At 38.0% G+C, this 26,761-nt stretch overlaps 1 protein-coding gene across 1 annotated transcript in view; it reads left to right on the plus strand.

Annotated features, from left to right (window-relative positions):
- ADGRV1 (adhesion G protein-coupled receptor V1) overlaps positions 1–26,761 on the plus strand; it is a 542,990-nt gene that overhangs the window by 193,834 nt on the left and 322,395 nt on the right. Inside the window, exons 70-77 of the mRNA XM_065873671.1 lie at positions 4,608–5,081; positions 8,046–8,189; positions 10,640–10,814; positions 11,483–11,618; positions 13,101–14,152; positions 17,766–17,883; positions 18,739–18,910; positions 23,999–24,241. Coding sequence (XP_065729743.1) covers positions 4,608–5,081; positions 8,046–8,189; positions 10,640–10,814; positions 11,483–11,618; positions 13,101–14,152; positions 17,766–17,883; positions 18,739–18,910; positions 23,999–24,241 — 2,514 coding nt within the window. The remainder of the gene's footprint in view (positions 1–4,607; positions 5,082–8,045; positions 8,190–10,639; positions 10,815–11,482; positions 11,619–13,100; positions 14,153–17,765; positions 17,884–18,738; positions 18,911–23,998; positions 24,242–26,761) is intronic.

A 26,761-nucleotide genomic window follows, 5' to 3' on the forward strand; every position in this document is an offset into this window, starting at 1 on the left:
ATAGTTGCTTGTAGTAATATCTCATGATCCTTTGTATTTCTGCAGTATCAGTTGTTACTTCTCCTTTTTCATTTCTAATTCTGTTGATTTGAGTCTTCTCCCTTTTTTTCTTATTGAGTCTGGGTAATGGTTTATCAATTTTGTTTATCTTCTCAAAGAACCAGCTTTTAGTTTTATTGATGTTTGCTATCATTTCCTTCATTTCTTTTTCATTTATTTCTGATCTGATCTTTATGATTTCTTTCCTTCTGCTAACTTTGGGGTTTTTTTGTTCTTCTTTTTCTAATTGCTTTAGGTGTAAGGTTAGGTTGTTTATTTGAGATGTTTCTTGTTTCTTAAGATAGGATTGTATTGCTATAAACTTCCCTCTTAGAACTGCTTATGCTGCATCCTGTAGGTTTTGGGTCATTGTGTTTTCATTGTCATTTGTTTCTAGGTATTTTTTGATTTCCTCTTTGATTTCTTCAGTGATCTCTTGGTTATTTAATAATGTATTGTTTAGCCTCCATGTGTTTGTATTTTTTACAGATTTTCTTCCTGTAACTGATATCTAGTCTCATAGCGTTGTAGTCGGAAAAGATTCTTGATGTGATTTCAATTTTCTTAAATTTAGCAAGGCTTGATTTGTGACCCAAGATATGATCTGTCCTTCAGAATGTTCCATGGGCATTTGAGAAGAAAGTGTATTCTGTTGTTTTTGGATGGAATGTCCTATAAATATAAATTAAGTCCATCTTGTTTAATGTATCATTTAAAGCTTGTGTTTCCTTATTTATTTTCATTTTGGATGATCTGTCTGTTGGTGAAAGTGAGGCATTAAAGTCCCCTACTATGATTGTGTTACTGTCGATTTCCCCTTTTATGGCTGTTAGCATTTGCCTTATGTATTGAGGTGCTCCTATGTTGGGTGCATAAATATTTACAATTGTTATATCTTCTTGGATTGATCCCTTGATCATTATGTAGTGTCCTTCTTTTTCTCTTGTAGTAATCTTTGTTTTAAAGTCTATTTTGTCTGATATGAGAATTACTACTACAGCTTTCTTTTAGTTTCCATTTGCATGGAGTATCTTTTTCCATCCCCTCACCTCCAGTTTGTATGTGTCCCTAGGTCTGAAGTGGGTCTCTTGTAGGAAGCATATGTACGGGTCTTGTTTTTGTATCCATTCAGCCAATATGTGTCTTTTGGTTGGAGCATTTAATCCATTTACATTCAAGGTGATTGTCAATATGTATGTTCCTATTACCATTTTCTTAATTGTTTTGGGTTTGTTTTTGTGGGTCTTTTCCTTCTCCTGTGTTTCCTGCCTAGAGAAGTTCCTTTAGCGTTTGTTGTAATGATGGTTTGGTGGTGCTGAATTCTCTTAGGTTTTCCTTGTCTGTAAAGGTTTTAATTTCTCCGTCAAATCTGAGTGAGATCCTTGCTGGGTAGAGTAATCTTGGTTGTAGGTTTTCCCCTTTCATCACTTTAAATATGTCCTGCCACTCCCTTCTGGCTTGCAGAGTTTCTGCTGAAAGATCAGCTGTTAAGCTTACAGGGATTCCCTTGTTTGTTGTTTTTCCCTGCTGCTTTTAATATTTTTCTTTGTATTTAATTTTTGATAGTTTGGTTAATATCTGTCTTGGCGTGTTTCTCCTTGGATTTATCCTGTATGGGACTCTCTGTGCTTCCTGGACTTGATTAACTATTTCCTTTCCCATATTAGGGAAGTTTTCAACTGTAGTCTCTTGAAATATTTTCTCAGTTTCTTTCTTTTTCTCTTCTTCTGGGACCCCTATAATTAGGATGTTGGTGCATTTAATGTTGTCCCAGAGGTCTCTGAGACTCAGTTCTTTTCATTCTCTTTTCTTTATTCTGCTCTGTGGTAGTTATTTCCACAACTTTATCTTCCAGGTCACGTATCCATTCTTCTGCCTCAGTTATTCTGCTACTGATTCCTTCTAGAGAATTTTTGATTTCATTTATTGTGTTGTTCATCATTGTTTGTTTGCTCTTTAGTTCTTCTAGGCCCTTGTTAAACATTTCTTGTATTTTCTCCATTCTATTTCCAAGATTTTGGATCATCTTTACTATCATTATTCTGAATTCTTTTTCAGGTAGACTGCCTATTTCCTCTTCATTTGTTAGGTCTGGTAGGTTTTTTCCTTGCTCCTTCATATGCTGTGTGTTTCTCTGTCTTCTCATTTTGCTTAATTTACTGTGTTTGTGGTCTTTTCACAGGCTGCAGGTTCGTAGTTCCTGTTGTTTTTGGTGTCTGCCCCCAGTGGCTAAGGTTGGTTCAGTGGGTTGTGTAGGCTTCCTGGTGGAGGGGACTAGTGCCTGTTTTCTGGTGGATGAGGCTGGATCTTGTCTTTCTGGTGGGCAGGTCCGCATCTGGTGGTGTGTTTTGGGGTGTCTATGACCTTATTATGATTTTAGGCAGCCTCTCTGCTAATGGGTGGGGTTGTGTTCCTGTCTTGCTAGTTGTTTGGCATAGGGTGTCCAGCACTTTAGTTTGCTGGTTGTTTAGTGGAGCTGGATCTTGGCGTTTAGATGGAGATGTCTGGGAGATTTTTGCCGTTTGATATTACGTGGTGCTGGGAGGTTTCTGGTGGACTAATGTCCTGAACTTGGCTCTCCCATCTCAGAGGTACAGCCCTGACACCCGGCAGAGCACCAAGACCCTGTCATCCACATGGCTCAGAATAAAAGGGAGAAAAAAAGAAAGAAAAGAATAAAATAAAGTTATTAAAGTAAAAAATAATTATTAAAAATAAAAAAAAATGTTTATCAAGTAATTTTAAAAAAAGGAAGGAAGAAAGAAAGAAAGAGCAACCAAACCAAAAGAAAAATCCACCAATGATAACAAGCACTAACTGTACTAGGAAAAAAAAAAAAAAATGGACCGACAGAACCCTAGGACAAATGGTAAAAGCAAAGCTATACAGACAAAAATCACACACAGAAGCAACACATACATACTCTCAAAAAGAGAAAAAGGAAAACAATATATATATAGTTGCCCCCAAAGTCCACCTCCTCAATTTGGGATGATTCGTTGTCTATTCAGGTATTCCGCAGATGCAGGGTACATCAAGTTGACTGTGGAGATTTAATCTGCTGCTCCTGAGGCTGCTGGGAGAAATTTCCCTTTCTCTTCCTTTGTTCACACAGCTCCTGGGGTTCAGTTTTGGATTTGGCCCTGCCTCTGTGTGTAGGTCGCCTGAGGGCGTCTGTTCTTCACCCAGACAGGACGGGGTTAAAGGAGCAGCTGATTCCGGGGCCCCGGCTCACTCAGGCCGGCGGGAGGGAGGGGTACGGGTACGGGGCGAGCCTGTGGCGGCCGAGGCCGGCGTGACGTTGCACCCGCCTGAGGCGTGCAGTGTGTTCTCCCGGGGAATTTGTCCCTGGATCACGGGAGCCTGGCAGTGGTGGGCTGCACAGCCTCCCAGGAGGGGCGGTGTGGAGAGTGACCTGTGCTTGCACACAGGTTTCTTGGTGGCTGCAGCAGCAGCCTTAGCGTCTCATGCCCCTGTCTGGGGTCTACACTGGTAGCCGTGGCTCGCACCTGTCCCTGGAGCTCATTTAGATAGCGCTCTTAATCCCCTTTCCTCGTGCACCAGGAAACAAAGAAGCAAGGAAAAGTCTCTTGCCTCTTAGGCAGGTCCAGGCTTTTTCCCGGACTCTCTCCCGGCTAGCTGTGGTGCACTAACCCCTTCAGGCTGTGTTCACACAGCCAACCCCAGTCCTCTCCCTGGGATCTGACCTCTGAAGCCCGAGCCTCAGCTCCCAGACCTCGCCCGCCCTGGTGGGTGAGCAGGCAAGCCTCTCGGTCTGGTGAGTGCTGGTCGGCACCGATCCTCTATGCAGGAATCTCTCCGCTTTGCCCTCTGTACCCCTGTTGCTGTGCTCTCCTCCGCGGCACCGAAGCTTCCCCCCTCCGCCTGCGAAGGGGCTTCCTAGTGTGTGGAAACCTTTCCTTCTTCACAGCTCCCTCCCACTGGTGCAGGTCCCGTCCCTATCGTTTTGTCTATGTTTATTCTTTTTTCTTTTGCCCTACCCAGGTATGTGGGGAGTTTCTTGCCTTTTAGGAGGTCTGAGGTCTTCTGCCAGCATTCAGCAGGTGTTCTGTAGGAGTTGTTCTACACGTAGATGTATTTCTGCTGTATTTGTGGGGAGGAAGGTGATCTCCACGTCTTACTCTTCCGCCATCTGGAAGCTCCTCCTCGATATTCTCTTTTTATTAAAAACAAACAAAAACAAATTCCAATGTGAATGTCAGATTATCTACTTACTTTTTACCTTCAAATATTGTCTGTGATTCACTATTGAATGTATTTGTGGTACTGGTATTTTAAAGTTAACTTGTTTATCTTTTCAAATTATGTTATTTTAGAAGCAGGTGAAATGAAATTTTATAATCCTGTCTTGCAAATTGCATACAACAGCCTGAAAGAGTTAAGATACTTTCTAAATTACCTAACTACTTGGAAAGTTTCACTTGGAATATAATGATGCACACTTAATTTTTTTTGTATATAGTAGAGGAAAACTAATTTAAAGGATTTTTGGTTCAATATACTGAATTGTATAACTTTGTTGTTTTTTTTTTTTCCTTTTATTTTAGGTTTACTGGGAATTAAGCAGTGAGTTTGATATTACTGGAGACTTTCTATCTACAAAAGGATTTTTCACCATTGCTGATGGAGAAAGTGAGGCCAGCTTTGATGTTAACTTGCTACCAGATGATGTACCTGAGATAGAGGAAGTTTATGTGATCCAGCTTGTTTCTGTAAAGGGAGGAGCAGAACTTGATCCAGAAAAATGCATCACACGGTTCTCTGTTTCTGCAAATGATGACCCACATGGGGTATTTGCCCTGTATTCAGATCACCAGTCAATACTTATTAGGCAGAACCTTAGTAGATTCATCCAAATTAATGTAACCCGGCTTGCCGGAACATTTGGAGATGTGACTGTTGGATATCGAATATCATCTGATCCTAAGAAGCAGTCTGTTGTTACTGAAAATGCAGAGAGGCAGCTGGTGGTCAAAGATGGCACCAGATATAAAGTGGACACAGTGCCAGTCAAGAGTCAGGTTTGTAGCATTTCTTTAATTTCCTGATCAGTCCAATAAAGCTCCTTCAGGAAAGCCCTAGTTAATCTCATGATCAGTTTAAAGTCTTATTCTGATATTTAAATGGAACCATGAAAAATACCTTAGAAACTACATACTAATTATTGGATAATACATATACTGAAGTATTTTCAGATTATAGTAAATAAGTATATTCTAATTTGGAGATAAAATATTTTTGTATAGATAGTAGCAGGCACTTATTTAGTACTTCAGAGTTCCAGAAATTGTTCCAAGTGCTACACAAACACACACACACACACACACACACACACACACACACACACTCTGGGTGCTTGTTGAAGGGAAGATATTTGTAGACTTCCTAGGACAGCAGACTGTTCTGCCGACATATCAGGTGAGAGTGCTAGGAATACATGGATTTTCTGTGGGTCAAATAGATACCTAGCAGTCTTTCTCAGTGTGATCCACAGAAAGTGATTGGAGCAACTGTTTTCATCCCCCAGGAAGATAACTAGTATCATTCCATATGCATGGCAGAGAAGTTAATTTATTTCATGCATGAGATAGCTGTGAGGATTAATTATCTCATGGTTGAGAAAGTCTGTACCAGAGGACACTTTTAGATTATCTCCTGTGGTGGTACCTGGGACATTTTGAAGGATGGTAGTCCTCTTGTCATTTTACTTTGAAAACTTAATGATATAGTTGATAAAGATACTTAGCTTTCTTAATACCTGTTTGAATTATCTATGGATTTCTTAATATCTGTTTTGAAGCTCTATTATTTTTATGATTTCTGTCTATTTTCAATAAAGAGTAACAAAAGTTTACTAGCTTACCCATATATGAAAGCTTCCTCTTATTTGTTTACTTTAACATCTTTCATTAGTGTATTTAAATTTGCATGGGTTCCTTCTGTCTCTTACATTCCACTGTGTGTGGTGTAGACTGCACATAGATTATTATGTGAGTTAGACTTCCAAGGTGACTATTTAGGGCAACATGTGACATGCGCATAAACTGAGGGGAGGATTTTTCCAGCGGTCCCTTTCTCCCCTCACACCCTGGGTGTAGTGCATTGCTCTTTAAAATTTGGGATGTTAGTTACAAGTTACATATAGATCTACCTGATCTACTGCCCTGATAAAAGTTAGGACTTCGGACAGGTCCGCCACAGAGAAGGACCTTCAAGTGGGTCTTGGGACAGAATGAGTTTCCATTAGGCTCTGAAAACTAGAAGACTCTTGATGTTGGTTTAACATGAGGACCAGGGAGTGAACAGTTACCTCACCTGGGTAACAACAGGCTTCTCAGATGAAGTACTCACTGATGGTAAGAATCCTTGGCACGATAAAGAAACAAGTCTGCGTTTAAAAGAATTTAAGTTAGAATGCAAGATAAGATTATATTCATGGCTGTCATTTATTCAGATATTTATTGAGCACTTGCTATGTGTCAGTCATTGTGAGAAGCACAGCAGCTCCAGTGATCACAAAGACATAATCTCTGTTGTCAGGTTGCTCCCTGTCTAGTGCAGGAGAAGGCCCCTGAACAGCCAATTATAAAAGCAAGCAGATAAGCAGTGTTCAAGATGCACACAGGATATTATGGGGCTGTAAACTCCATTTGTGCCCAAAGCCATCAAGAATGATGGGGAATACGTAGAATAGTATTGGTGATGCAGTCCTGGATCAGGGACATGGAAGGGCAAAACAGAAAACCCTCAACTCCTAAAAACCTTCAAGGTCGTTTTCAAATTAGTCTACCCGCTTTTCTTCTGTAGGCAAACCAGTGTTTCTCCAAATCCATCATTACTCCTGTTCAACTTTAATGTTTAATTACTGCACCTTGGGGACCTGCCACACTCCATAAGTCTGTGTGCTGCAAGGGCCCATGAACAGAAGAGTTGGGTAGGAAGGCACAAATGCCTGGGAGCTTTGAGCTGACATCTGGCCGTTCATTCTTTAGGAAATAGGGACAAAAAAGCTGCCCAGCCAGTGAACTGCATGGGGAAGGGGCACACCCTTCAAGGAGAGGAGGGAGGCACATGATTGAAGTCAGGACACCATGATTTATTTCTGTTTCCTCAGCACTTGATCTATGCTTCATGTTCAGTGAATGTGATTTTGAAAAGATGACAGTTGATTGAATGAATAAAACATCTGTTCCCCTCATGTTGCACATTTGAAACCACTATAGTACATATTTTACACATTTCAGAGTGTGTTATGTGTTTTAAGTACATTACATTTAAAAGAAGAACAGACTTCATAGAAATGGTTATTTGTACATTCAATAAAGATGTACAGAGTTGTTAGTAATATTCCAGGTTACGGGGGCTTATCCATTATCAGTAATAAGGTTTCTATGGAAAAATGTATTATATCAGTAAGTGTTAAAAAAATCTTTTAAAGTAATACCAGGTTTTAAATTCAGGATTTCCCTATTTTGTTGGATTCTAAAACTTTGAAAATTGGTAGTCTAATAAATGGTGTTCGTAGTCTTTATTTGTCCAAAGTATTCAAATAATCAGTACACCTAAATCAGTACACCTGTTTTAAGTAACTGTCATTAGAGCTCTTAGTTTCTACCCAGTGAAAAGGGAGAAAGTGAGTTTTGCTGGTTTTAGGAGCTGACACTGTTCACCAGTGAGCTCTTTCCATTCCCGTGGCACGTGATTCTGTCACTAATACTACTCCTGAGATTCTCATCATTCTTCAGGTCGTTTGGGCACACAGAGAGTATTTGCAGATTTGTGTTTTTTTAATACTGTGTGGCTCTCAGTGTTAGCGTCAAAGTCTTCCTGCTGGTGCTTTGTTTTGTAACATGGGGGAAAGGACATATACTGATGAAACTGATACAAAAGGAGGAAAGTGCTAATGACTCATTTCAATTGTCAGTATTTTTCTTTGAAAATTATTTTTTACTATTAAAAAAGTCATTGATACTGTTTGTATATAGGTCTTCCTACCCCTGGGCTCTAATTTCACCTTGCAACTGGTGACTGTGATGCTTGTTGGTGGAAGTTTCTATGGCATGCCAAGAATTCTCCAGGAAGCAAAATCTGCTGTCCTTCCAGTCCCTGAGAAAGCTGCCAATTCTCAGGTAATTGGCCCTGGGTGTGGTACTACCCCGGAACCACTAGTGGGCAGCTCTTATAGGAAGGACTAAGATTCTTAGAATTTCTTAAGATTCACGATTTCCTTAAATCTAAGTAATCCTATGAATATCAAAGTAGACACTGTGGATACACTATATGAAAATAATTTGTCAATTTTCAACATCAGATAGAAAAATATATCTCCTTTCTGGAGTTTTAGAAAGTTTCTGTCTTGTAGAATGTAAGGTATAGAATTTTTAAATTAATTAATTAATTTTTGGCTGCATTGGGTCTTCATTGTTGCACGCGGGCTTTCTCTAGCTGCGGCAAGTGGGGGCTGCTCTTCGTTGCGGTGTGCGGGCTCTAGGCGCTGGAGCTTCAGTAGTTGTGGCTTACGAGCTCTAGAGCGCAAACTCAGTAGTTGTGGCGCATGGGCTTAGTTGCTCTGTGGCATGTGGGATCTTCCCAGACCAGGGCTCAAACTCATGTCCCCTGCCTTGGCAGGCAGATTCTTAACCACTGCGCCACCAGGGAAGTCCTAGAATTTTTAAAATAACAGTCACCTAGAGTCAAAACTTCAGGTTTTTTCTTGAAAATGAATATTTAACATTGAGATATTTTATGCTAAATAATTAAAATTAGAATGAAACCTCAGTTCATATTTCAGACTTTCTCATTTACTAAGATTGTAAATATTTAACTTGTGGGGCTCTTTTTACTGTGGCAAGTTTGTTCTGATGTAGGTTAATGCTACTGGTGCACCTAAGTATTTGAACCTTCTACCTGAATTCATTTTAGGGAAGATTGTTCCCTAATCACTTTATAAATTCACATGAGAACAAACAATACCTTGAGGGCTTTGCTTCCTGTGTAGGCCAATTCTGTCAATATAGGAACAAGACAGGGCTCCTGTCTCTGGCTACGGTAATGTGTGTATTTTATAAACCATAATAAGGGATAAGCATGCATCCTACTCCTTCAGGTGGGAGTTCCTTCAGTTCCTTGACCAGGATGTGGAATCTGTGCAGGAGGGGCAGGAGTGTGGGCAGATCTGGCCACCAGCTTGAGTAACAGGGTCTCTGGCCATTAAGGGGATGCTCTCCAGTTACTCCCACCTGGACTGCTTCTCCCCAGGGAATGAATTTGCTTTGCTCCCTAAAGTGGAATCCACCAGCATTAAAATTAACTGAGAGGAATTGTCTTCTTTCTGCACCTCCTCTTTTCAAGAAGGAAAGAGGGTATAGAATTTAATGCTTTGACATTTTGTTACCTTCTTCTTGTTCACAGGTTGTTATAACAAAGATTCCTTTCAACCTGAATCCTTCGTTTGGTGTAGTAAACTATTTTCTTCTCCTTCTCCATGCATGTTGCCACAACATTATGTCACATCAAAGGGCCAGATCAGGGCCAGTCATGGAGTATTCCTGTCCTTGGTGTATCCTCTGTACTCCTTACCAGTATTTGTATGTGGGGTGTGTGTGTGTGTGTGTGTGTGTGTGTGTGTGTGTGTGATGTGCCTAGGACACTTTCAAACAGCCTCTAGCCATTTGGCAAGCATGAGCTCAGATATGCCAAAGATTTTGGCAGTTGCTAACCAGAAGCCTCACTGTAATAAGGAATCTAGGCGGGTGTCAAATTGAAGTTGTTGTTTTTTCTTTTCTGTGGCCTCCAAAGCTGTCCTGTGGCACCCTCTCACACTTTCTGCTACTCTCCATTCCAATTTAAAATGGGGAGAATGAGTCTTAATATAGAACTGTTGATCCTATGGTATTCCAAATTTATAGATATTGGGACCAAAGAGGTAAACTGAGTTGTCTAAATAACAATGTGAAGCCAGGAATCTGGTTTTATTCTTATTCTTTGACCAGAACTTATTTCATCTATAAATCCCAGGGTACCCTGGGAAGGTTGCCCTGAAAACCAGATCTTACTTGGTGTGGATGAAAAAGATTGTTATTTTAAAAAAATCTTTGAGGGTTTCTGATCCTCAAAAAAAAGATACTGTATTGAATCAAAGAGCTGAAAAGAACCTTAATAGAAATCTAGTTCATGGTACTAACTTTATAAATAAAGAATTTATTATTATACCTTAGAAAGAAGTCAGATTTCAGTTCTAGACAAATTAGGTTCTATAAAGACCCATCAACAAATCATATTAAAATGCCATGTTTAATCTTTCATTTAACCATAATTACCATTATATTTTTAGATATTGTTAATTCAGGGGTTTACATTTTGATAAAAAAATAAAGCTGTAAACTATAATCAGCATTATAAAATAGAATAAATTTTCAAATTTCACATGTCATTTCTTAAATACTACTCTTTAATTGAATATATTTTAGAACAGGGAAATATACTGCGTAAGCAAAGAGAAAGTTGACTTTTAACCCACTCTTCAGAAAATAGGAACCTTTAGAGAGAAATAAAATGTTCTAAGCATGTTTTTCCTCAGGTTGGATTTGAATCTACTGCTTTTCCACTCTTGGACATCACCGCCGGAACAAGCCAAGTTGTGATTTCTAGGAGAGGCACGTATGGCTCTCTCAAGGTTTCCTGGGCGGCTGGATATGTTCCTGGGTTAAAAATCCCCGAATTCGTTGTTGTTGGCAATATGACCCCCAAAGTGGGTGAGTTGTGGCTTTTCTAGGATTTTCCCTATAGAACATGGAAATGTGTAATTGGCCACTAATTTTCCTGAATCCTCTTTACTCTGGACAGTGAGCTATTTGCCTCCTAATACAGTCCTTTCAGATTTAAGTGATCAGAATTTCACAGGCTGCTTGGTGAGAATGAGAGGAACTTTATTCGTTCAAATGGAAAACTTCATACCTCACCTGGAAATAATGGTCACTAAGCAGACTACTCTGTTTATACCTGAGGAGTTTGTTAAAAGTAGTTCTAAAAACCTAATGTGGCCCATACGATAATCAAAAAAGACACACCTTTATATCCATTTACATGTTCATCTGAATATTTCTGACAGTTGAGTAGCTGTTATATCATCTATTTTATTTTTAGTTATACCATAAGCTCTGTGAGGATCAGTGGGATGCAAAAGTTAGATGGTTTGACCTCTACCTTGTAAAGTAGGCATGATTAAAGGCAAGGTGTGTGTGGTCTATGGAGCTTCCTCTATTTACACTCCCTCCCCCACTGACTTTTTTAAATGTTTTACCTTTTGTAGACTGTCATAGAATTTTGGAAAAGGAAAGATTTCACTCTATTTTTAAGAGTTGAATCCCAATTTAAGAACTCAGAAATGAAACCCAGCTTCCCTTTTCATGTTCCCTGTCAGGGAGTCTTTCATTTTCCCATGGAGAAGAAAGTAAAAGAGTCTTGCTGTGGACATTTCCTAGCCTTGGTCGGCCAGAGGCCTTTGTCATTCACCTCTCAGGAGTGCAGAGCAGTGCCCCTGGTGGGGCTCAGCTTCGGTAAGACCAACTTGATTTTCAGCCAAGAAAGTCTCTGAGGAATAAGCTGGAATTTACCTGTTGAAACAAAAAAAAGGCACAAGGATCTCTCTCCTTGAAGCAGAGGTGAAAACAGTTTTAGTGTAGAGCAATATATGGCCTGCATTGCCAAAGATGCCACCACCCACTGCTTGCTTGAAGAGCGTTTATCATGACCTCTCACTCAAGAATGTTGGCCTGAGGTGACATCTCCAAAAAGAACCATGATGGCAAAGCCACCTATTTTTTTTTTTTTTTTTTTTTGAAAATGCATTTATTCAGGGACACATATTGTTTAAAATACTCCTTCTACAGGGAGAATTCTAACCTGGGTCTGGCAGCTTTCCATGGTTTTGGTTGGGTAAACAGTGTTATTTCAAGAACAGTCCTATGAGCTGCTGAGTTGGGGTTCAAGTTGCTGAATTCAGGAGGAAAGGAAATTCTGATTCCCCTTCAATCCAGGAGCCAAGAGACTGAAAGCCACAGGAGTCTAACTTAAAATGGCAAAGCTACCTATTTTTAAAGGAAACTGTCTTCTGAAAGGTAGCCAAAAATACCTGATTTCTCCAAGAGATAAAGAATAAGAAATCATAGTAGGATAATAATGTGACTTGAACTAGTAGTTCTTTTGAGTTTAATTTATATCAGTATATTTGCAGATAAATATGTCCTGGTCAAAAGCAATTGACTTTTCTCATACGTGAGATGGATTTGATCAGAACAGCAGAGGACCGATCTTAGAGCCAGACTCCTGGGTTTAATCCTGGCTGTGTCACTTACTTTCTGTGTGACTTTGGGAAAGTTACTTGATCTTTCTGTTCTTTAGTTTACTTATTTGGAAACTGGGAAAAATGTGTGGGCAAAACCAGTGTGTGTTCAAGTGTGTTTGTATACATATTTATGTATAGGAGATATTGGTTGGAATCCAATATGGCTTTTGATTATACATATGCCTTTCAAAAAGTGTTTGGACACAACGTATTTTAGCTTAAAAAATTCACATACCTTTAACAATAACAATAATAGCTAACAGTTTTTTTTATTTCTTATTTTTAAATTTATTTTATTGAAGTATAGTTGATTTACAATGTTGTGTTAATTTCTACTGTACAGCAAAGTGATTCAGGCTAACAGTTTTATAGTGCTTACCCTAGGCCAGACATTGCCCCCCTCCTCTCTCCATATATATATATATATATATATATATAGAGAGAGAGAGAGAGAGAGAGAGAGAGAGAGAGACCTTGTTAGGTCCTATCACCTGCGACTGCAGCTCCTGTTCTTATCTTTCTTGTGCTCTGGTATATTCATCAATAAGTAAATAGGGTCTTATGGAATTTGAAAGTGCATGTCATTTTTAAGATGTCCTCATGAGCAGTATCTTAAGTGTGTGAAAGATGAATCTCTATAGTGGTATTCCTATTTTTCATCAGTTCTCTCATGGTTTAATTTTTTTTTTTCCAGATCAGGTCTCACCATTGCTGAAATTGAACCAATGGGAGTCTTTCAATTTTCCCCTAGTTCAAGAAATATCGTAGTGTCAGAGGATACACAGATGATCAGATTACATGTACAAAGACTGTTTGGGTTCCACGGGGATCTTATTGAAGTTTCCTATCAGACAACTGCAGGAATGGCAAAGCCCCTGGAAGACTTTGAGCCTGTTCAGAATGGGAGGCTGCTTTTCCAAAAATTCCATGCTGAGGTTGATTTTGAAATAACTATTATTGATGATGAGCTTCCTGAGATAGAAGAAATTTTTTACATTAATCTAACTTCAGTAGAAATTAAAGGATCACAAAAATTTGATGCTAATCGGAGACCTCGCCTGAATCTAGATTTCAGTGTGGCAGTGATCACAATATTGGATAATGATGACCTGGCAGGAATGGATGTTTCTTTCCCCAAGACAACTGTGGCTATAGCAATGGACACAGCTCTTCCTCTAAAAACTGACTCCTCTACCACACACCCTGACACAACCAAGATAACTGCCGAAGTGGTTGCTATTGTTACCGAGGCGACTGGTACGTCTGCTATGTCTGAGAAGCCTGATGTGCTCACTGTAACTGCAGATGTTTCCCTTCATGGAACATTTAGTCTTGGGCCATCTGTTGTTTATGTCGAAGAAGAAATGAAGAATGGCACGTTGAACGCTGCAGAAGTTCTTGTCCGAAGAACTGGTGGGTCTACTGGCGATGTCAGTATAACAGTTAAGACTTTTGGTGAAAGATCTGCTCAGAAGGAACCAAATGCATTGCCCTTTCCTGACATCCATGGGGTTTCCAACCTAAGATGGGCAACTGAAGAAGAAGATTTTGAAGAGCAAACTCTTATCCTTACATTTGTAGATGGAGAAAGAGAACGTAAAGTATTTGTTCAAATTTTAGATGATGATGAGCCTGAGGGACAAGAATTCTTCTACGTGTTTCTCACAGACCCACAAGGGGGAGCGCAGATTGTGAAGGGAAAGGATGACAGTGGGTTTGCAGCTTTTGCCATGATCATTATTACAGGTATATATTTGGAGTGATGGAGTTAAACATGTACTTTTGTGATACAGAATTTGTAATAAGATCATTCTATCTTTAGTTTAAGAAGGTGAATTACTTGACTCACCCATAGTGAATCATTCAAATTTTGTTTTCCTATGGCATGAACCCATAATATAAACTCATGGTGCTGTTCTGAGGTGCCAGGCTAGAGTTTGATGGACTGTAAATGTCACGTAGCTCAGAGCCAGCTAAACAATTAAACAATTTATAAATCTGTACTTCCACAATAAAGGGAAAACCTTAAAGATACTTAAGTTCATGTACTTCCTCTGAAATACATTTAATCACCCAAACGTGATTGGCTGTCCTGTTTTGAAACCTCACTCTGAATTCCCCAACCACTTTCATTAATCTGTCCCAGAGTCTAAGATTTCATTGTCAGAAAATTCTGTATATCTGTTGGGAAATATATTAAAACTGTTTCCTTTTGTTCTGCTTTTGAACCAGTGCAGTTTATACAAGTTTGGGACTATTGGGGAGGTGTGTGAATATATACAGTTCCTCATGCATGTTATAAAATTTTTTGGTGATAATTTGCAGTTTTCCTCTGAAATCATACTCTATTTCTTTAAGTGGCTTAGCTCAGCTCGTCAGTACCTTACTGTAATTAGAGTATTGACAAGGCTGTCTCATGATTCTTACCTACTCCACTCTTTCGTACAAACAGTTACGAGTTTTACACAGTGTTTTAGAGTTTCAGATAACACTATGGTAAAACGTAGTAAAAAGAAAATTAAAAGTTATGAAGCCTATATTTTGACCCAGCTCAACCATTAATTGAGGAATTAATCATTTAGTGTTTATGCTTTGTTTTTTATAAAAGGAAATATTTAGAATAAACATGTTTATGATCCCCTTTTAGGATTTGGTGCTTCCTAGAATTTTATTTATTTTAGCCATTCAGTTATAATTCAGTCATAATTTTACAATCGTGTAACTTTTATAACCAGCATCATCTCATTTATGCTACCCTGCAAATTTACACCAATTAGAACTGTCATTTATTCCTATTCCTTCAGTTTATTGAATATTGTAAAGTCAAATTCTGTTCTCCAAATTACTTACTGATTTTGATTCACATTAGCTTAATGCCATCTATATATTTCTATTAAAATTGTTTTGGCACTCAACAGCCTCTTCCCCCATTCCATGAAATAGATATTTTATTACATTTATTTGAATGAGACCAGAGCTGACAAAGTATTTAGCAATTAGTTTGACAGAGGCACAGACCAATCACAATGGTTGCTGGAGGCTTTTTGCTGTCCCAAACATTACCCCATTAGTTACTGGATCACAGGGAGATCTCATACTGGTTAGGATGGTGACAGAGGGTTCTCTGGGGGCTCAAGACAGCAGCTGTATTCCAACTGGAATGGAAGTGCTCCTCAGTTCAGTTTGACATACCAACGCATACCAATATGGCGTGCTGATACTATATCAATATGGCGTACCAGTGCCTACCCATGCATCAGCTCTGAGCCTAACTCACCAGGCAAATTCCCATTTATCAGCTCTGAGCCTAACTCACCAGCCACTCAGTTGAGCCTCGATGAAGTTCTCTAATGAGAACTTCCCTACCTAACACATGGCATCATACATACTTGGCAAATGATTGGCTCCTCTTAGTGTCACATGATGTAATTCACCAGCACTTTTGCATGTCATGTACCCTAAGTTCCCTTACTCTGTCTGTGAATGTTCCTATCATTTTCTCCTCACCTGGCTTTTTAAAAAAAATATTTTATTTTATTTTATATTTTTGGCTGCATTGGGTCTTCGTTGCTGTGGGCTTTCTCTAGTTGTGGCGAGCAGGGGCTACTCTTCATTGCTGTGCATGGGCTTCTCATTGAGGTGACTTCTCTTGTTGCAGAGCACGGGCTCTAGGCGTGTGGGCTTCAGTAGTTGTGGTGCATGGGCTCAGTAGTTGCGGTGTGTGGGCTCAGTAGTTGTGGCACACTGGCTTAGTTGCTCCACAGCATGTGGGATCTTCCAGGGCCAGGGATCGAGCCTGTGTCCCTTGCATTGGCAGGCGGACTCTTAACCACTGCGCCACCAAGGAAGTCCCTCCTCACCTGGCTTTTTATTTTAACATAGTATTTCTGTTTTAACTATCGTTAATTTTGCTGATTCCTCTTATTTTTATTCGTCTTACCTTTAATCTTCAGAATCTTCTCACATTTAGATTTTAGAACAAACTTTCAAGATAAATCAGGGGAAAATAGTTTATTTTGTTTTGTTTTTGATCATTGGCACATTAGACGTTTTGATTCATCTTACTAGAAATTTGACACCAACTTCATTATTGTAGTTGTGGCAAGGGAAGTATTATACTCATTAGAACCATGCTAGTTGCTGTTGCATTGAAAAAGAAAATGAAGGTTCTGCTTGTGGGAAGCTTATAATCTATTATTAACTGAGAGACCGAATTCTCATTAAAAGTGACAAGAAAACAGTTGCTGCTGAAGAAAAAAAAGTTGAGGTCTGGTTCTGACGCAGGGCTAAGAAGCGGTTGTAGTGATTAATTGGTGAGGATGAGGATGGGCATCTGGCTGAGACAAAACACACATGAGGCACCAGGATAAAAGTCGTCCATCACCTCCACGTCCCTAAGCCATGGGCTCCACATTTGCTCACACTTCAGACCTGCAAAATATGGGCTGGTAATGACCAGCTTTCCCCTTTCGGGACAGTTCAGTGGTTTTCTGTTTCCTTACAGAAGTTCTGTCTACTTGGAATCTCAGGAGTCAGGTTTCAGGGTGAGGGGTAGGAATGGTTTTTGAGGCTGATTGCTCTGGATCATTGCTTTTAGGATCACTTTGCAAAACTGAGTCATTGAGAAATAGAAAGCAGCAGGAACTATTTACTGGTATTTCTCTCGTCTGAGAAGCTAGTTTACATTTTGGCAAGGATTTGGAGTGACTATTTCAGTGTAGTGTGGGCCCTAGGTTTGTTCCAGTTTAAACACAATTTTGTAGAATGATGGTGCCTGTAACCTCAAGAGTTGCTCAGAGGAGTTTCTTTTACTCAGAGGTTCTCAAGAGTTCCTTAATAGTTCTGTTTTTCTCTGGGGAAAATAACCAAATGTGAAACATAAATGGTCTTTCGGGTCAACTCGCTTATAGAAAAGTAAACAGTCAGATGGAGTTCATGTATTCACTAAATATTTATTAAACACTGTTTTGGTACCAGGGATACAGCAGTAAATAAAACAGTTGCTTCTCAGAAGAACTTATATTCTGTCAGGATGCACTGATTTTAAACAGTAGTATCAAGGACTATGAAATAAAAAGTAGAGGCTCATCAGAGAGAGATGAGCATGTTGTCATTATGGGAACCAGGATTTGATGTTTTTTTCCTTTTCGTCTTCTGTTCTCAAAGTGTCAGCTACCTTGATGTTATCATTTTGATTCTAGTCTGTTTTTAGTAAAGATCGTTAAATGTTGTAGCTCCCGCCCACCCCATTCACTTTTGAATGTCTCAGTTTTATGCCATCTGAGCTGGAAAGATCAGTGAAGCATTGGAGATCTTTTAAAGTCTTAAGTATATTATAATCTTCTATTTTTCTTTTCAGGGAGTGATCTTCACAATGGCATCATAGGATTCAGTGAGGAGTCCCAGAGTGGACTGGAGTTGAGTGAAGGAGCTGAGATGAGCAGACTGCATCTTATTGTCACAAGGCAGCCAAACAGGTATGTTTATATATATGTGGAAGAAGTAACATCCTGTGTATCTAATTTGAATTCATAAAATGGTAGAGGCAGGTTGAAGTGTTGGTAGAAGAAGGTAGGGTGGAATTTGGCCTGTCAGTGTTCAGATGCTGTAGTTCCTAATCTGTGGTTTAACACACTTGGTTTATGAACATAACTTGGGGCTGCCTTAACATTTTGTACTTTATAAAGTACCATACAGGTGTAAGATTATGTAAGTCATCGCTTCATCGTATTTACTATTCTCTGATCACTCTGAATACACAACCGTTTACTGTTAGGGAGACTTGGATTACCTTCGTTTTGCTCGCAACTTAGTACAGTATAGTGTACATGAGTGTTCATCATGTACATGCACTTGGTATGCACACATGTACATGTATTTGTATTACTTTTTCCATTTTGGGACTGAATATTCTCTGAAAATGTAAGTCATCTCTTGCCCTTTATTTTTATAGTAACAACCATTTTGGCAGTAGTGTTTTTCCTTTAGAAGGATTCTTGTTAAAAGACAAATGAGGAACACTTACTTGAAGGCAAAGGTTCTCTATAATTTTTATTTTCCTATTTCTGGTACATAGCATCAGGAATCATAGTTCAATAAATACTTAATTAGTACTGAATAAAATGTGGTTAAAGAAATGCCATGTAAACTCTGGCCTTAATTTCTTAACTGTAGTGGGGAGAATTGGTTATTTTTGACATTATCAGTGGGAGAGTAAGTGCTCTGCTTTGGATGTAGAGGTACACTCAGGCACAGTGATAACACATTCTGCATGAGCTACAGGAATAATGCACTCTGTGACTGCATTTGCATAGGTTTTGCTTTGTTCCTAGAGCCTTTGAAGATGTCAAGATCTTTTGGCGAATCACGTTTAACAAAACAGCTGCTGTGCTCCAAAAAGATGGTGTGAACCTGATAGATGAATTTCTGTCTGTGTCAGGGACCACAATCTGTAGAGCGGGTCAAACAAAGTGCTTTATCACCATTGAGCCCAAACCAGGGAAGGTAAGACACTATGAGACACAGTATTGGCAAATTCTGATTATATTTCTTTACAATTAATCATTCTAAAGCCACTTTGTTGAAACTTACACATTGCTTATGTGGAGATTCTTGGTGTCTCGCCTAGCCGTAATGTCTAAATCTCTTAGATGAGCAATAGATGTCACACTTAGAATTTATTACATTATGAATTTTTGTAAATAATCTTATCACTTGTGCACTTAAGGCTTACACAATGTTGTAAGTCGGTAATAAAAAAAAAAGCTTGTATCTCAGTGCTAAAAAAAATGTTCATCAGTTTTCTGTGTTCTGTTTCTTGTCATTTCCATGATTCTTCCTGGCCCACCTGCTTGTTGTGTGAATGATCCCTTGAGTCATTTTCAGCCAGAGTAATATCTCTGATTACTCTGAATGTTTAGTTTTTTGCTTTTATCATATTGATAGATTTGGTCACATCATGTTATATCCATAGATTTCATCCGGAATGAAAGTTCTCTCGTTCTCTAGAGTTCAGTTCTGACCCACTGAAGAAGCACCGAGGCCATGCTTGATGAGCCTTTGGATAAATTTCTATTGGTTCATGTTGCACATGGCACCCAGGAGCCAGGTGTTCCCCCCCTCTTTCTAAAGGAACCTCCATTATTCAAACGGTATCAGTCACTGATGACCTAACAGAGCTTTAGTCATTTAGTAATCATGTGTGGCTTTTTTTAATGACTATTTCATGATACTTTAATGTCTAAGGAGCACTCAGTAGTATTTGTTCTTTGTCTACTACTTAATTTATTAAACTCAAGTATTTATACAAAAACTAGCCATCATATTATGAATGTTCAAAAGTATCATGATTTCTTTGTACATGCCAAACACTTCAAACAGCAGAAAAAGCATTGCACAAATAAAATTATTTCCAAATGTATAGCTATATTTAAACTCATTCTAAATAGCAGCCCTGTAGATTTAACTCTTTATTCCTTTTTTCTCTACCTGTTTTTTCACTTTCTGAGAATTACTGAAACAGTTATATTGATCTTCTCTAAGATTACAATGATACATATTTTCATACCTTCCCAGAACTGTAGTAATTTTACTGGTTCCAGAAGAGAAAGAATAATCGTCCCAGATCACTTAAGTTTACATGCTCTTGGTTATCAAGAGCTCTTTGTTCTTTGCTAGGACCACAGGTCCTGGTGCTTGTCTGAAGCTGTGTCAAATGAGAATTGCTGGTCATCTGATTGGGGTCCATTTTATGACTTGACTTGTGAGATCAACATGTTTTTTTTTAAGTTCATGCTTTACAAATTAATTTTTTCAACACCATGTGTTTTCCTCAGAATGATTTGTTCTTTAAATTTTGCAGTGCCAGCTTTAACTTAACCATTGCCCTGTCACTGTTGAACATGGAGCTGGTCTATTAGTGGTATCGGAAAGATAGACCTGCCTTGTTAATATCTTGTTAATTTTTAAGAAGGCAACCTAGAGGCTTTACCTCATAAGAAATGAGATAACAAATCTGTGATCTTAGTGCATCTCTGCAGTTCATCTGTTCTGTCGTATTCAGACAAACATACAATTGCATCATCTTTCAACTTCTGTGTGACCAGCAGTACTCTTAAACTTCTTACTTGATTTCATCTTCATTTGTATGTGTTTCACAGGTCCTAATAATTTATTCCTATTTTTGGTACAATTCTTACTTTTTCTAGGAATAATTGTTTTATTAACATTTTTTATTAACTCTTTACTAACATACAAAGAGAAGAATGTTTATCATTCCTTAATAAATGAATATATACTTAATAAAAGATATAACTGTCTTGATATGTTAACATTCTCCTACACATTAAACTTAATAAAATATTAGGTATACACTATTATACTCACATTTTTCATTTTAACCATTTTTTAATACATTACAATAACTTTTCTCCTTTAAGTACCATTATAGATTCAAATTCAACTAATTTTAATTGCTTACTAAATGCTTTTATTTTTGCTACTCAAATAGTCATATCATGGACACTGAAAGATCTATTAAGCTAGTCTTTTGTCTTTTCATATTGCTTTAAAAATCTCTGGATGCTTATTTGCTTTATAGCAATAACCTGTGTTCTAGAGCCATCTTGATTTTTCCTGCTCTAAGACATCCAATCGACTGTTGTCTAAGAACTTGATTTCTTTCATCAAAAAGAGTTTCAGAGACCTGAGTGTATGTTCTGGAGGTAGGCATGAGAGGTCATGGTTGACAAAGATGCTGCTGTGAGCCATCTTGGTAGCGACAGAGCTAGAAAATATGTTTTTTAAAATATTGAGTTCCCACTGATTTTTTTTAAAACTTGGGAAATTCCAAGAATTTTCTTTTCAAAAGTTTTTTAGGGGCTTCCCTGGTGGCACAGTGGTTGAGAATCCGCCTGCCAGTGCAGGGGATACGGGTTCAAGCCCTGGTCCAGGAAGATCCCACATGCCGCGGAGCAACTAAGCCCGTGCGCCACAACTACTGAGCCTGAGCTCTAGAGCCCGTGCACCACAACTACTGAGCCCATGAGCCAAAACTACTGAAGCCAGTGCGCCTAGAGCCCATGCTCCGCAACAAGAGAAGCCACCGCAGTGAGAAGCCCGCGCACCGCAATGAATGGGTAACATTAGACAAGTTGCTTAGCCTTCCTGAGCTTCCCAGACTTGGTTGAGTTAATAATAGGGCTGTTAGATTAAATGAGATAATGACTAAGAGGTTTTTTCACACGGTTCTTGGCAAGGAGTTGGCCCTTCACAAGGGAGGGTTACTGTTATTCCGAATGGATGGGAGCAGAGCCCGAGGTGATTCAGTGACTTGAGTAGTAGCCACATCAATCCTGGTGGCAGGGGAGTGACAACAAAACAACACAGCAAACACAATGCACACTTTCGTCTGTAGAGTTACGCCACTGATTGATGGTGGTTTCTCCTAAAGACGCTCAACTGAAAGTTTTTCTACTCTATCATATCTCTAATTATCGTCCCTATAGTTATTCAAAATTTTCATTTTCAAGTTATAAAGAATTTGAGTAACTTTCCCCAGGTCAATTTCTTGGCAAAGATTAGAACTCATCTTTTGAATTCCAGTCCATTTACCCTTTCTCTGCTGGGTATCTTACTGTTCTGTGGTTCTGTCTTATGGTTCTGTATTAGCAAAATGTATAAAGGTCATAGTTAATTAACTTAGGATGCATTTCTTAGCCCACAAAATCTGTTTAAACCAAACAGATTGTCTAAACATTTGTTGCAAATATTTTTTAAAAGTATTTAAGTAAGACATTATTACTTTGTTTGCTTCTGAGCAGGTCTGGGCCCAGGAAAAATTATTTTATACTAGTTGGGCAAAAGATCATCCTGGAATGCTGCTGCCCTAACTAGGAAAGGAACTTGAGTTCTTGTGAGGTCTCCAGTCATATTTAGGTCCAGAGAGGTTCAGATAATGATCTGTGAGTTTTGCTTTCCCAATACACTTCAGGCATATTGTTTGAATAGAGTATTTTGTTGTAAGACTGGAAGATTCCTTTTGTCTCTTCTAATTATGTGTTGGCACCCATCTGCACACTGTTCAATTTGCATGGTTCCTTACTTAGATTATAACATATTCTTTTGACTTAAAGTAGTTATAAGTAATGTTTTAATCATCATCACAATGAGAAGAAATATTATGCTGAAAAACAAAGACAGGAGTATGTTGGAATGGAATATTGAAATCCTTAGTTAAATGAAACTATTGTGAGTTCAAGCTCATCGGCCATTAGGGAATAATAGTTATTGAATATAGTTACCCATACTTTTCTAGTGCTTCAGTTTATTGTATTTGCCAAGTTTAGTTTCTCAAAAACTGGAAGAGTGCATTTACCTTCATTTCAATATTTACTGAGAGTTGATCAGCAAAAGTAAAGCACAATATATACCACAGGAAAACTAAATATATTTCTTTAGACAATAAAAAGAGATTAAGGTCACTTATTGTGCTACTAAGAAGCAACTCATTTTGAATAATACTAAAGTATTTGTTGTATTGCTTCATGACATAATGATTCTCATTAAAATGATCACAAAACAAATGATGAATAAGGTCCTTGCTGATAAATAAAAATGATGCATTATAACAAATTAGACAATGATACATGCAGTTGAAAATGCTTCAGCTTAGCTCTTGGAGTTATGCTAGGAAGCTAAAAATGCTGCTAAGATTTTTAGATTATTGTGTGAGAGCAAGTAAGTAAAAACAGGTGATTGACAGTATGTTATAGAATTGAATTCAGGCTTTGAAACATTATTTGAGATTGTTGAGAAAGAACCGAGGTAAAACATGAGCAGACTGTAACCAACAGACTAAATTTAGATTTCTTGATACAGAATTTAGGGAAATTTTGAAAAATACATAAAATCACTAAATTAACTCATCAATATTTGGTCATATTTATGTAAAGCCCTTTAAAAATAAAACCTTACAAAGCTGAAGCTCCCTTTCACTCCTATATCATGTTTTTTCAATTCCACACCCTGCCCTACCCCCATTGCCACCCCTCCACCTGAGATAACTACCATCATGGTGTCTTATTTTCCTTTTTACTCTTTAAATAAATATGTATCCATTAACAAAATGTAGTAAGCTTTATGTAATTTAAAATTTTACATTTATTGTAGCATGCCATACATATCATTATGCAACTTGATTTGTTACTCATTATCATGATTTTGGACCCACCCATGTTGAAAAATATTGAAATAGTTCATTTTTTTTAACTACTAGGTAACATTTCATTGTACAAATATATCTTATGTATCCTTTTGTTTATTGAAGTATGCATAGATTGCTTCCTGACATTGATTTTCTAGTAAGAAGCTCACCCAGAGAGAGTAAAGGTATTAAAGAAAGACCAAAAATAATCTCATGGTAATCTAACATAAGAACTTAATTCTGTAATTATACAGAATGTATCTCTAGATGTATACTTATTTCTGTAATAATGTATATGAATAATACTATTTCTTAATATCAGAATTATCTTAAAATAGAAATCTATTAGTAATCATCCTTTTTTTTTTTTCCTTTTATCTCATTGTCAGATACCTCAAGTTGGAATGCAGTTCTTTGTGGAACTGTATGAAGTAACTGCTGGAGCAGCCATAAACAATAGTGCCAGATTTGCACAGATTAAATTATTACAGAGTGATAAACCTCCAAGTCTCGTGTATTTCTCTGTGGGTTCTCGGCTGCCGGTGGCTCATAAGAAGGCCACTCTAATCAGTCTGCAGGTGGCCAGAGACTCTGGGACAGGACTAATGATGTCTGTTAACTTCAGCACCCAGGTAAGCATGCAGTATGTATTATCACACAGTAAGGTTTTCTTCTTTAACTGTAGCATGTATAATGAAACAGAGAAGAATTGATATATTATTTTCTGAGTTACCATCATAATTCACATTATGTGTATTACATTAAGCTTTATCCTTGAAACAGTTCAATTTTTTTCACTTAGATCATGTTTAAAAATGATAGTCTTTTGTCTTTTTTTATCTTTTGGAAAAGTTGATTATACAGTGCAAAGCGTCTTACATAAATCTGTTCTATAAAATCTGTAGAGAGTTGAAATTTCTTCAGAATGAAACTGTATAAGACCAGAAACAAAAAGTATGGGTCTTTGTTCTGATTTTTACCTGAACTAGTTGAAAATCTTCTTCAGGACTTCAAACACTAACTGACCTTTATGTTTCTTTAAATCCATGAGTTCATGAGGTCTCACAGCCACTTTTCGCAGCCATCATATTAGGTGACATCAAGTGAAAGAGAGGGAGCATGTGGGTATCCAGGGATTCAGAAGAGTAATGCTACGAAACGCTAAGCAACTAGAGCCTGGGGCTGGTCCACACAACATGCTATACCTTTCGAGCATTATGTTTTAAACTTTGTTTTAGGAGCAAAACTCTAATATATTAAAGAAAAAGTGTGCATCTGCTTTTCTTCAAGCATGATTGTAAAGGTTGGAGCTTGCCCACCTTAGCCCTCTCTTATCTCCCCTTGACTCATATAACTCCCAACACCCCACATTTTGGAAACTACCATTCCGGACAGTGCTACCATTTCCCCAGTTTCAAGATTTCAAAGCTGATGACACTTTAGGCCTCAAGGTATCAAAGTTGTTTTCTGTTTTTTTATACAAAGTGCTGTTTAGTATGTCTTTGGTTGTTGAGTGGCTCAAACACATAGAACATTCTGTGTATAAGATACAACATTTATGCAGCCAGTTTGCTGTAGCAATCATGTGAGTCAGGGATAGGAGGTTAAGACTGGAGCTGTGGGTAGTGAGCTGTCCTGGAAGCTTGCCAGGAAGAAAAGTTGTCTTTATGACAAAGTCTACAGCTTGGCAGGTGAGAAGACACTCTATGTCATATGAGACTCTAGAAATCAACTCCATCCTAAATAACGTTGAAATAGTACGAACATGAAAAGAAGTACTTTGATTCATGGAGATTTTGGCATTTTTTTTCTTTTAAGCATTTAGTATCATAAGAGAAATGAGAAAAAAAATGTGCTGCTTTCTTCTCCCATGAAATATATATCATCATATGCTCACTACTTTGTAGAGTGGAAGACTGGAAGAAGGGATAAAAAGATATGAGGCATACTTTAGTTCACACACTCAGTTGAAAGGGGAGTTGAAAATGCCAAGATAAGAGTGTGAATGCCAATATCTCTTATCATATTTATTTATATTCTTTCTAGATTATCCACAAATGATTCCTTGCAAAATACATGCTGTCACTAGCATGTAACTCATAGCATTTTTATAACACTATAAAAATCAACATAGAGGATCTCTGGTGATGAAAATGTATCTTGACTGTATCAACGTCCATATCCTTGTTGTGATATATTATAATAATGCAAGATGTTACCAGCAAGTGATGTTGGGTAAAGGGCACAGGAGACCACTCTTTATTAACTGCATGTGAATCTATAATTATCTCAAAATAAAAAGTTTCGTTTAAAAAATTAGAAATAAAAGTTTTACCTCTCTGGTATGATTTTATTTTCCTGTTGCTTCATTGCCCCTGCATTTTCTCTCTCAATGCTAGGCATATTGTTAGAAGAGAAAGTCATACAATTCTAGTTTCCAGTAGCTGGCAAGGATGAGAAAATAATTATGGACCAAGTTGCTATTCTGTTACAGTGATATCAATTTTGCTTTTACTTTAAACAGATTTTAATAATGTAGGTAAAACAATAGCTGTAGCATACCTACCCTTCAGTAGGTCAGCATTCCTGGTACATAAATACTATGTGGTACATAAGTTCCCTTATATCTACATATTTGTGATCTAAAGTTAAGGGATATAAGGATTTGAGATAATGAAAATATCACTCATTCCAGTTATCTTTAAATTAAATAGACCTATAGCTAAGCCAAATTTGAAAACCAATTCCAGACATTTCATTTGTATATATGTGTACTAGACCAGAGCCCACAAGTTCAAGAAAGAATATGCCTTTCCTTCTTATTCTCACATTGCTTATTCTATCAAAGGCTATTTCTGTATTGATTTTCGTTGTTGCTTTTAAATTGCATAGTGCTTCTTTTTTTGTGTTTGTTATATGTATTTTATAAACACAAGAACATTTTGATTGTTCCGGTTCCTTTAAATGTCTGAATTGTGAAATAAATTCGACCAGAAAGTAGTGAACAGAATGTATATGTGCAGTTTACAGTAATGAAATCGCCACCACCTACCTTAAGAAATCCAACTGAATCAGGATCCTAAAACTAGCTGCCATGGGGCTTCCCTGGTGGCGCAGTGGTTGAGAGTCCGCCTGCCAATGCAGGGAACGCG

This window comes from Phocoena phocoena, chromosome 3 (genome assembly GCF_963924675.1).
Source record: "Phocoena phocoena chromosome 3, mPhoPho1.1, whole genome shotgun sequence".
In the NCBI taxonomy this organism is placed as follows: Eukaryota; Metazoa; Chordata; class Mammalia; order Artiodactyla; family Phocoenidae; genus Phocoena; species Phocoena phocoena.